The sequence below is a fragment of the Salvia miltiorrhiza genome, chromosome 5 (assembly GCF_028751815.1).
Source record: "Salvia miltiorrhiza cultivar Shanhuang (shh) chromosome 5, IMPLAD_Smil_shh, whole genome shotgun sequence".
NCBI classification, from domain to species: domain Eukaryota; kingdom Viridiplantae; phylum Streptophyta; class Magnoliopsida; order Lamiales; family Lamiaceae; genus Salvia; species Salvia miltiorrhiza.
Window position 1 is genome coordinate 18,352,694 of NC_080391.1, and position 12,133 is coordinate 18,364,826.

At 36.8% G+C, this 12,133-nt stretch overlaps 1 protein-coding gene across 1 annotated transcript; it reads right to left on the reverse strand.

The window, feature by feature from the left end:
• Window positions 1-7,835: 7,835 nt before the first annotated feature.
• Window positions 7,836-8,837, reverse strand: LOC131025598 (uncharacterized). Its single transcript, XM_057955397.1, has one exon. The coding sequence runs from the start codon at window positions 8,820-8,822 to the stop codon at window positions 7,836-7,838; it is 987 nt and encodes a 328-aa protein (XP_057811380.1). The 5' UTR covers window positions 8,823-8,837.
• Between the last annotated feature and the right edge of the window lie 3,296 nt (window positions 8,838-12,133).

The following is a 12,133-nucleotide window of genomic DNA, read 5'->3' on the forward strand; positions in this document are numbered from 1 at the left end:
ATACAAATGAAAAGTTGAGGGAGGCTTACACAGTGATTGACACAAGTTTTGTCATTGATTGAAGTGTAAGTTCCCCCTGAGTTTTATGACTGATTCTCCTTGGATTTTGAGTCCGTTGGCTGTTGTTGCAGGCTTCTTTCTCGTTCCATCTTTCTTCTGTGCAGTAGTGATTCCTCACGAATTACTCTTTCAAAAACTTCTGACGTCGCTTTGAATTCTGTCTCTGTTTCCTTGAGACGTTGAAGAAGTTCTTGTTTCTGAGACTGAAGAAGTTTCAGTCTGTTGATCAGTCTGTGCTCCTGCACATCTCTTTTGTTTGCTTCGTCTTCATCTGAAACGAAGTGGAGCCTGACGATCCTTCGAGCATCCTGCACACGATCAATCTCTTTGAGGATTTGTCTGTGCTCCCTAAGGAGATCTTCAAATCTCGATCTTAGGTGTTGATACTCTAGTCGCATTTGATCATATCTGCTTGAATCTTCTGGTTGTGAGTGAGTTGGACTAATGTTCTCTTCTGGAAAGATGAATTTTTCTTCTTCATCGGAGTCCAATGATCCTAACTCAAATCCGCTGATTCCTCGAAAATATGTATGAACATAATCGCTGGAGGAATCCTTCTTGTTCCTGTACATGGTTAGAGAAAGCAGGAGAAGCACACAGGAAACAAGAAAAAGACACAACCAAGCAGATACAAGAGAAATCTCGAGAAGAAATTTTTGATAAAAAACAACGTCACCCCCAAGAGGATCTAGTTCAAGTAGGAACTAGTCAGAGATAGATAGTTCTTGCGAACAACCTGCTCTGATACCAATTGTTAGGTCCGGGGGGGTCTCGAATAGGTGTATGGGGGGGGGGGGAATACACCTATAGGCTACTTTTAATCTATCTACCAACCTCAATCAGAGGGATCTCAGTCAGAGATAGAAAAGAAACTTTTCATGCAAACCAGACACCTGTTTAACCGAAATTAGTTTTGACCAACAGGGTTGACGACTGATACTGAAAGCTCTTCAGTAAAGAGTTATCAGTTAAGTCACTGAAACTTAATTGATCCACGTAAGGGCTTCAGTCGTGTTTGCAAAGATAAAGATGATATCTCTCTTCCTTACTATCAGAGGATAGTGAGTCAGATTGATATCATACGCAACGGAAATTAAACTTAGTTTCGAATAGCCTCGGTGGAGCAGATAGTTGGATTAGGGTTTCTCTAGCTGTTAGTCAGTGTTCAGTTTTATCAATTGAAATAGCACAGTTAAGAATGTAAAACTGAAAGCTGTAAATAACACAGAGACTTTTACGTGGTTCGGAAAAACTCTTTCCTACATCCACGACTGGTTGATCAGACCAACAATCCACTCCGCAAGTGCTTGCCTGGTGCACTGCAAACCGTAAACTGAAGATAAACTCTCTTCAGCACCTACACACCTCGCGTAGGGTTTCCCCACCTACACACCTCGTATAGGATTTCAGCACCTACACAACTCGCGTAGGGTTTCCCTGCTAAGCACACCTCGTGCTCAGACTTCCCTTTCAGAGTTCAGAGTACCTTCCTGAATCTCCGAGTCACTCAAACATTCTTATGGGGGAGAGGTTTAAACGAGTGCCAACTATACTTACAAAGAACAAGTTCTTTGAAGCAAGTTTGACCTTTTGACTTCTGGGTACACAGAATATATGCCTAGGGTCTGAGAGAATGTATGTAATCAGCAGTGACTGATTTTGGCTTTGGAATTCTCTTCTTCGATTCAAGCTTTGAGCGGTTAAGCTTTAGGCTGAGCAGCTATTTCGGCAGAGCTTCAGCTTATGTCGTTGAATCGGTGAAGATTGAAGTGATCCTCGAGCGCTATTTGTAGGAGGACTCTTGAATAGATCCGTTGGCGTAAATCGTCTTCAAGATTTCTTCCGTTGGAGAGCAATTCGAATTTGGGCTGAGGCTTCAATCTTCGAGGTTCCTTGTCTGTGTGGAAACGGCTCTCTTTGAAGGACAGGAGATGTGACATCTCTGAAAAGTAGCCACCAGATAGGAATGACCTCTGCAGAGATAAGATATGAAGATATCTCTGCATTTAATGCGGCTGTACTTGAGCGTACGTGGCTTTCTCTGAACATTGGAAGATCAGTCCTAGGAGGAATGTTCAACTGATACTTGACTTTAGTATCAGTCCATGGCGCGCATTAAATAATCAGTCTTCAACTGATTCTTCAACTGATACTTCAGTTGGTAACTCCAGTCTTCAGTCTTCATTCTTCAGTCTTCAGTCTTCGACACCGCAACTATACTAGAAACGAACTCTAACACTTGAGTTCAAAACGATTCTAGTCTATTACATTTAAGTCCTATGAATTTTGGTATCATCAAAACAAGGGTTAGGATATTCCACAAGGTTCCCAACACGTGCCAATGAAAGTGGAGCATTTTCTTTTTTGATAATAATTTTACACTACAAACAATATGGCCCCACACACTTTTACACTATAATTTTATTCTCCTTAAATTCCGTGGCGAAAAGAAGCGCACCACTTTCATTGGGACTGAGGGAGTACCTGTTTATTCTTCCAATCCTTAAAACTTGTAACTCTAAAAGCATCACCACCTCCCTGACCCAATTCATTCTTGAAGATATAACAGTAAAGACAGAATGTTGCATCTTTCTCTATACTATAATCCAACCACCTAAATTCATTGTACCATGAGCAGTTGAATTTGCGCATTATGCCATCAAAATCACGTTGAGGAAAGTTCTCAAGATTTGGTTGACAAACACCAGCTAGATAATACTTCCTCCGAACTCTTTCAAGAATATTAGGATGATATGTTGTGATTTTTGGTTGCTTTCCTGGGTCCGAAAGAAGTTATGGCAAGACTGAATTTTCATCAATAATATGTGTTTTCTTTCAAACTCTAAGATGGTCCGGATGGAGTTGAGTTCCTGGTCGTTTGGGGCAAGACTAGTACACTCTCGTTGGAAATCACATCAGGCAAAGACGGATTTTTATTGATTTTTTATAATACTTCAACATCGATATAGTTATGCATAAAAATCCAAAGGAATAACAATTAACAAATCAATATGATTATATAAATAAATAAACTTCAAACAACCAAAAGACAAAGAGACGATGACGGAAAAAAAAAGCAAATAAACTTGACTGTTCGTCTGTTCTACAAACACTCTATTCTTCTTTAATTATTTTCTTATACCAATCTATAAATTTAATAATTTACCTATGATTGCAAATTGCAATTGGATGAGTGGAGGAGCGACCGGCACAAGCGCGCTGGAACTGAAAGACAGAAGTGAGAATTGAAGGACTGAGAGCGGATGGAATTTGAGAAAGAAAAAGAATTAGAATCTTATTTATTCAATAATATTAAGAATATATTCGTAAATAAATAATTAATGAGAGATAATACAAATATTTCATATTAATAATCAAGGGGTGGCAATTGCCTTCCCTCGACTCTACCTGCGTTCGCCATTGTTTGTGCTTATGGTTGGATTCTTTTTTTCGAAAAGGCAGACCCCCTATTTAGAGGGAACAGCAAAAAAGAAAAAAATAGCACCATTGCAGAAAATTATACGATTCACAATTTTTGAAACACTTCATGTGTACGACACACCCCTAATCATATTAAAACACAATGGGTTTTGATAAGTAGATTAATTTGAATAATTATTGAGTAATCCGATTGGGAAAAGGATTTGGTGTAGAAGAGACGCAATGCATATTCTTTACTTTACTACCTTGTGCAAGAAATGGGTGTCGTACTTCACATTTTCCAATAAATTTATGTAGAAATAGAAAGCAAAGAAAAAAACGCAGAGCATCCATAGGAGGATCCGGGCTAAAACATCCTCCCCTCCAATAAAGCGAGAAAAACAAATATTGGTATGTTACTTGTAGCTGATAAATGGCGCAAGTCATATGTGAACCATGTGTTTGCCAACTTGTTAACGGAAAGGGCTGTTAATAAAAGCTGTATGTATGATCTTTTAGCCTTCGTCGTCACGCTCACCACAGCTCAAATGCTTAATTATAAGTGTTAATTCAAATATATCCACTTTTAAAGTGATGTATATTAACATTCTTATACTCAGTGGTGGAGCCATGAATTTATATTGTGGGGTGCTGAACTTCTACGGGTTCGGGGGCGGTAGTCCCGTTTTTTTTTTTTTTTGGATATTTCGTACATTTGAGATATTTTTACTTAAAAAATAAGTACAATAATAATAAACAATATTTTCATAAATTATATAGTTCCAATACATTACAAATAACTTAAGAATAATTACTTGGGGAGCTTTTCGTTTGAGAAAGCAATAATAATTGACTTCGACATGTATTCATTGATTAATTGAAAAATATTGCAATATATTCTCATTATCAATTGTTGAAAAAATCTCTTTCTCAATGTACACGACCAAACTGTCATTTATCCATTCATTAATCAATCATCTATGTTTATAAAATTAAATAAAATACACAGAATACCAACAAATAGAAGAATTGATACAAAATTAACTCTCATCAGAATAATTTGCAACACAAAATGAATAGCAGACAACAATGAAATAAAAATGTATTTTTTTTTTCATTGGGAGTGGGCTGACTTATTATTATTATTTATAATAGAAAAATATTTTTTTAAAGTCCACCCTAGCCCTTACGTAGCTCCACCAATGCTTATACTATGATTTGCTTTAAAATACGAGGTTTTTTTTTGTAAAACAAGAGTCCATTATGTATTATATAGATTTTTGGGGTTCTTTATACCACCTTTTTGGTGATTTTCGGGTTCTATAAGATACATAATACAAATTCTAATTATATCATTTATTAATTTGATAGTAGATTAAACTATCATAATTTTACATTCGTATTATAAATTATTATTCTCATTGTCCCTCAAATAAGTTCCTAAGGGTGGTGGCATTGGTTTGAACAAAAAAGCAGCTCTTTATGTGCCACATCAAAAGTTTAAACCTACCAACTTTTATAAACTTACCTCTGCAACAATAAACCTACAAAAGCAACTCCTTTATGAATCCTACAATATCTCTTAATATATTATACTCCCTCCGTCCCCAAAATAAGTTCCTCTTTGGGGACGGCACGGATTTTAAGAAAAAATGGTAAAGTGCATTGATAGTGGAGAAAAATATGTTATACTGTAATTAGTATTGAGAGTGGTGAAAATGTCAAAAAGTGTTATAATTAGTATTGGAAGTGATGAAAAAGTGAAAAGTAAGAATAAAATAAAGTATTATTAGTGGTGGGGTAGTTGTCCAAAAATAGAAAGAAAGAAAGAAGAACTTATTTGGGGACGTCCCAAAAAGGAAAAAGAGAAACTTATTTCAGGGATGGAGGGAGTATATATTGATGAGGAGTAATATGTGCAGAGCAGAGAAGTGGTATAAGCTAGAGGAGCGGGCTTCATCAGAGAAACGGGCTTCCGCAGAGAAGTCAGAGGGATGGGCCTTGTCAGAGGAACGGTCTGCACCAGAGAAGTCATTCTCACTAGAGAATTGGTCTTCGCCAAAGGAATCACCAAAAAAGCGGGAAAACCTCCCGCTTGAGGGCAAAATTACTATTATGCCCCCGACCACGCAAGACGCATGTTCCAGCAATGAAATTGCCATTTTACCCTTAACGTGTAATCTATAAATAGCCATGAGCGTGTACCTTGTAGACTTACGCTTACTTCACTTGCAATACAACAGCAACCAGATTCTCGTGCTCTCAGCTTTGCTTTTCTTTCTCGTTTTTTCAAACAACACTAGGTATAATTCGAATATATATATATATATATATATATATATATATATATATATATATGTGTGTGTGTGTGTGTGTGTGTGTATGTATTATCATCAATTTAAATGTGTATTTCATTTAAATTATGCAAGATAATTATATATTTAATTTAATTTAATTTAATTTAATTTAATGAGTAGCATATATTTACGCATATTATTCATCAACACAACTTAAAATTAGAAATTAAAGGAGAATTTTAATAATTGAAAATACATAATTCAAACGGAAATTACATAGACAAAAGTAAAAATAACAAAATCACCAATTACGCTTTGCTTTAATACTTGCCACACTCATGGAATGAATGTGGAGTTCTTCATCTGTCATTCCACTAGTGTCCATTCGAATTGTTTCAAATTCTTTCAACATAAGCTCTCCATCTGCGTGTTCAAATTCTTTTGTTTTAATTTCCAACATTTTTTCCCACTTATTATTTGATTCTTCAACCACTTTACCTTTTCCTTTTGATTTATCAAGTTTCTTTGCTCGTTGTTGCCCCATTGGACGTCTGCGAACTTCAGGCACGCCTTCTGTTGACGTGTGACTTTCCGACTCGGATGTCTTAGCTTTCTTACTGGCATGACGAGCCATTTGTTATGGAGCCCATTTTTCTAAATCTCTCATTATCTTCCATACGTGCTGGTACTTGAACTCCTTTTTTGGATTTACGTTTCGCCACTTTTCTTGTGTAGCGTCTAGAACATCCTCGTCACTTTGGCCGCTAGCCCGATTTTCATAAAAGTTATTGTACCAATCTGAAAAAATATTAACATCAGGTATTATATGATAGTAATGAGATTTAATAGCTTCCCATTTTCGAGGTTCTGAGCCATCTGGCCTTGCTGCGTTGTAATATTCGACGGTCTTCTCCCAAAATTCTTTATTTTTTGTGCATTTCTAACTATAGAGGAATTGCTGATGGTTCCCCAAGCTTGTGCAAGACAAATCTCCTCTGAAGCTGACCATTTTCTCTTTGATTTTTTTGTGCTTGTGGGAATTTCGACGACATCATCGTCATCGGTGAGGTTAATTTGTGTATAATGTGATGGAATTTGAGAGGCAAAGGGTTGAGAAGCGAAAGGTTGAGATGTGAAGGTTTGAGAGTTGAAAGAGAGATAACCAAATTGTTGAGGGTTGAAAGGTAGAGAACCAAACGATTGCTCGTTAGATGCATGTTGTGTTGTTGGGGAAGAAAAAAATTGAGATTGAGGTGGCATTCCATATTGGGGCATGAAATACGGAGGTATCGCATTTGAACCAATAGAAAAATTTGGTGGAATAAGATACATATTATATTGTCGGTTTTGTATAGGAGAAGAGTCAGAATTTTGGGAGCTTGAATTTTGAGAACTTGAATTTCCTTGCATATTGAGATGGAAGAATGAAAAGTTTGATAGAGATAGATGTGGTGCATGGGGAATTTATAGACCATGAATTATTAATATCACATTCATAAATTTTTGAGTCAAATAATGGTCTATTACAATATCTTTTGCAGAAGAACCACATTAATTGACTGGACTAGTGCAAAGCTTTTACAGAGGTGTCACATGGTATTGTTTGAATTTGATTCAAAAGCTTTTGCAGAAGTATGACATGATATTAGCTTGACTAGTGCAAAGCTTTTGCAGAAGTATGACATGATATTAGCTTGACTAGTGCAAAGCTTTTGCGGAATTAACACATGATATTAGCTTGTAGTGCAAAGCTTTTGCAGAATTAACACATGATATTGGCTTGTAGTGCAAAGCTTTTGCAGAATTAAAACATGATATTGGCTTGACTAGTGAAACGTTTTTGCAGAGGTATCACATGGTATTGCCTGAAATTCATTTAATAGCTTTTGCAGAAGTATCACATGATATTGTCTGGATTGGTACAATAGATTTTGAAATGACATAAAATAATTGAAATTACATAATTAAAATTGAAAAAACATAACTAACGTTGAAAATACACAATTAACGTTCAAAGTACATAATTAAATTGTCCAACTATGCTCAACCAAATCAGCTCTAAGTTGGTGATGTGTTGCCCGATCTCGTAACTTGTTGTAATTTACTAAGATATGCTTGAAATTCTTGGCTAGAACCCATGACTATTGTTGCCGAATGAGACGTGTCTCCGTCAAACCAGGCGATTGCTTTGTCTCCCTCATCCTCAATAATCATGTTGTGTAAGATAATACATGTGAGCATAATTTTTCTCATGTCATGGATGTGATAGGAACGGGCAGGATTTCTAATTATTGTCCATCGAGATTGGAGCACTCCAAACGCGCGCTCCACATCATTTCTTGCAGCTTCTTGCCTTTCTTTGAATTTAACTCTTTTTGGATCCATAGGGCATGGAAAACTCTTAACAAATGAAGCCCATTCGGGATAAATGCCATCTGTTAAATAATATCCAAAATTATATGACGTACCATTCACTGTGAACTGAACTTGTGGGGAATTTCCCTGCAAAACAGCATTGAACAAGGATGAGCCATGAAGAACATTTATATCATTATTGGATCTTGCTTGCCCAAAAAATGCATGCCATATCCACAAGTCTGCAGACGCCACAGCTTCAAAAATGACAATCGGGACACCATAGTCTCCTCGAGTATATTGGCCTTTCCAAGCGACGGGACAATTCTTCCATTCCCAATGCATGTAGTCGAGACTCCCCAACATTCCAGGGAATCCATGCCTTTGCTCATGAAGTTGAAGCAAGCGTTGAATGTCATCTTGATTGGGACTTCTCAAGTATTGAGCTCCAAATACCTCAATGACACACTTACAAAAATTGGCTAGACAACTCGAGACAGTTCTGTCGCCCATTCGTATATATTCATCGAGTGAATCACCTGGACACCCATATGCCAATTGACGGATAGCTGTCGTGCACTTTTGGAGTGGTGATAAGCCGGTTCTTCCAGTTGCATCTCGCCTCAATTTGAATTCATCTGAGTGGTTTTCCAACGCATGAACAATGCGAAGGAATAACTCCCTTCTCATTCGAAATCGACGACGGAATGTATGTGCGCCAAACGTGGGAACCTCGGCAAAATAATCCTTGATAAGACGCTCATGTCCGCTTTCACGGTCTCGCTCAACATATTTTCGGCGGGCTGCTCTTCTTGACGAACTATGAGCTGTTTCTGCATCTTCTTCATCAGCAATAGCAATCATCTCTCGTTCTATATCATCTTTCGCTATTTTACGAATCCAATTCTTAAGCATTTCTTTTATTTGATCTTGATTTGGTGAGTTGGACATTTTAAAAGAAAAATAGATCAAGAAATAAACACAAATAAGAGAATATAAGTTATGGTATGCAATACTAAGAACTTGAAGTATATATAGATAAGAAAACTAAAATAAAATAATTAATAAAACTACAAATAATTTAGCAAACAAGCTAGTGTCGGTTGCTTGCAAAAAAATTACACATAATAAATAAAAGAATTACACATTAAAATAAAATAAAAAATTATATCATTATAAAGAAAAAAAAACAAAATGCATGCTCATTAAAAAAAATTAAATGAAACGAAAACATTGAAACAAAAAAATGAAATTAAATGCAATTGGAGTACAAATTTGCCAACAATTTCATGAAATAAATCAAAAGTTTAAAACATGCAAAAAAAAAAAAAAACTGAAATAAAAGTATAATTTTCAGCCATGGCCCACAATTTTCTTACTTTATGCGTATGAAGTTGGGTTCTAGGTGTAGGAGTTGGGTTTAGGGAGTTGGGCCAACATGGCAATTTACAATGGAAGGGAGCTAGCTCCCAACTCCTCAAAGAAGGAAAGGAGCTACCTTTGCCACCACCCTAACTTTCCTTTTTCGGTCCGTCCTAATTTTTTTTAGATACCCAACACAATTAAATCTCCATTTATCCTTACTTTACACATTTTCACCACTCTCAATATACTCAACAACTTCATCTTAAAACACGTGCCCCTCCTTACTAGGAAGTTATTTGCAGGACGTACGTAGTATGCTAAATTACCAAAATTTCACTCTTCTATCATAATTTATATATAAAGCCGATAATTTAATGTATATATAAATATAAGATATGATTGACACCTTATACTCCCTCCGTCCATGAAACGCTTTTCTCAGGATAGTCAGCATGAGTTTTAATAAAAATTAGTTGTGTATTTGATGAGTGGATAATTGATCCCACAAATTAGAAAAATATGTGGCAGTAACTAATGGACCAATTAAAATGAAAAGATATGGGCCCATTAATGACAATGTGTGTGAATATGTGGAAATTGTAAGAGTAATAATAAGTGGAATTATTTTAAAAAATAAATTGGGAAGATGTTTCGTGGACAAATGAAAATAGGAAGATATTTCGTGGACACGTGAAGTACTATAATATAAGACATTACAGTCAAACTGTTAGAGCTAATTTTTAACTCTATATTCGATTTTTCGAATAAACCTTCTAAGTTTTATCGTATTCATTTAATGATTATTAAAGTGAATTATTAGAGAAATTCATGCATATTAAAGATTGGAGGATGGAAAAGAAAATCAGGCAAGACCAAGTTAATGCATATTTTAGGGAAGTTGGTTAGGACTTGCTAACCAACCAAACTTTGGCTCCAAGTTTGCAACAGATCTCACGATCTGCAACCTCCAACCCTTGCTCTCCAAGCATACTATACGTTTATAAATAGGGAGAAGGCCATTTAACGAAGTTGTCGTTTAGCTCGCGCAAATAATAGTCGTGTGCCCACCACAACTACACTAGTTAGCAGGGAACTGATTGTAACTTCTTTAGTCAAGATATCACTATAAAAGGGGTTGATTTCGATAGCTTGCCATGACTACTCGTGTGGGCAAAATGATAACAAAAACTGAACTGAAACATAAATTAGATTTGATTAAAGGGTTAAGGTGCAGATAAGCCCTTGAAGTGTACACCCTTAGAGCGATTTACTCCCCATACTAAGTGTGTGTGCAAAATAGCCCCTAAACTATCAAAAACCTAACATTTAAACCCTCGTGACTAAACGGCGTTAGTCAACGTTTGGTCACTTTTTTTTTTTTTTTTTTATTTCAAAATTATCCACACATAAAATTGTTACGCGGGTTTTTCCAACCCCCTTTCATCCCAAACGTCGCCCAAGTATTCCAAAGTAGAGAATTCATCTGAAATCATCCAAACTTCAAGATTGAATCGCCGACTAGCAGGAGAAGCCCGGCTCTGGGAAGAAGAAGGAAACAACGAAGAAGAAGAGGATTTCCAGGTGAGTACGCATAGAGTTTTTATTGTTTGACCAGTATTTTGCCGCATGCAAACCTCTTTGGGGAATTTTTTTTGTTTCTGATTCATCGATTATGGCTTGAACGTGGTTGTGATGTTTTGTCTTGTCGTATATAATTATGTGCAGTATGGCGCGTCGTGTTAACTTTGTTTTCAACTTTTGGGGTATATGGAAAAAGGATGAAGTTTCTGGTGATTTGATTCACGATGGTTATAATTCTGCTGAGTTTGAGGAAACTATTGATAATATGACTTTTGATCGAATTAACGAAGAATATGAGAAGATATATGGGAGTAAACCTAAGAAAATTTATGCGTGTGATGAGGACTATAAGTTAGAGCTTGGGCTAGTTCACCTTAGGGATTCTAGGCACTGTCATAAGGTGTTAGATTACTTTGAGTTAGTTGGCCAAGAGGAGATACTACTATTTGCTGACCATGACCGAGATCCTATGCCTTCTATCACTCCATTTGCCTTGTTCCCGGATGATAGTGATAATGAGGCAGTAGATGGGGCAGGGGCAGAACCAACTGGGGTGGAAGGGGCAGAACCAACTGGGGTGGAAGGGGCAGAGCCAGGTAGTGTAGTTGAACAAGAGGCAGAGAGGGAGGTTAGGCTTGGAGAGGAGGGTAATGATCATGAGGGAGATGAGGCAGAGACTGAGATTAGTCATGAGAGAGAAGAGGCAGAGAGTGAGCATGATGAGAGAGATTCTGATGATTCCAGTGTGTTTAGTCAGGAATCATCAGATAGTGAGGAAGAAACTAAGAGTGTGATGGTTGGGTCTGTACAAGATGGGGAGGATGGTAGTTTTGCTTTGGGCATGACTTTTGCAAATGCCCAGGATGCTAGGGATGCTATACATGCATATGGGGTGAAGTTTGGGTACAAATTGAAGTTCCTTAAAAATGAACCTAAGAGAATAAGAGTTGTTTGTATGAATGAAGCACAGTGTCCATTTGTTATTCATGTGTCTAATGATGGTGATGTAGAAGGGTTAGTTGTGAAGACCTTAGTGGTTGATCATACATGTAACA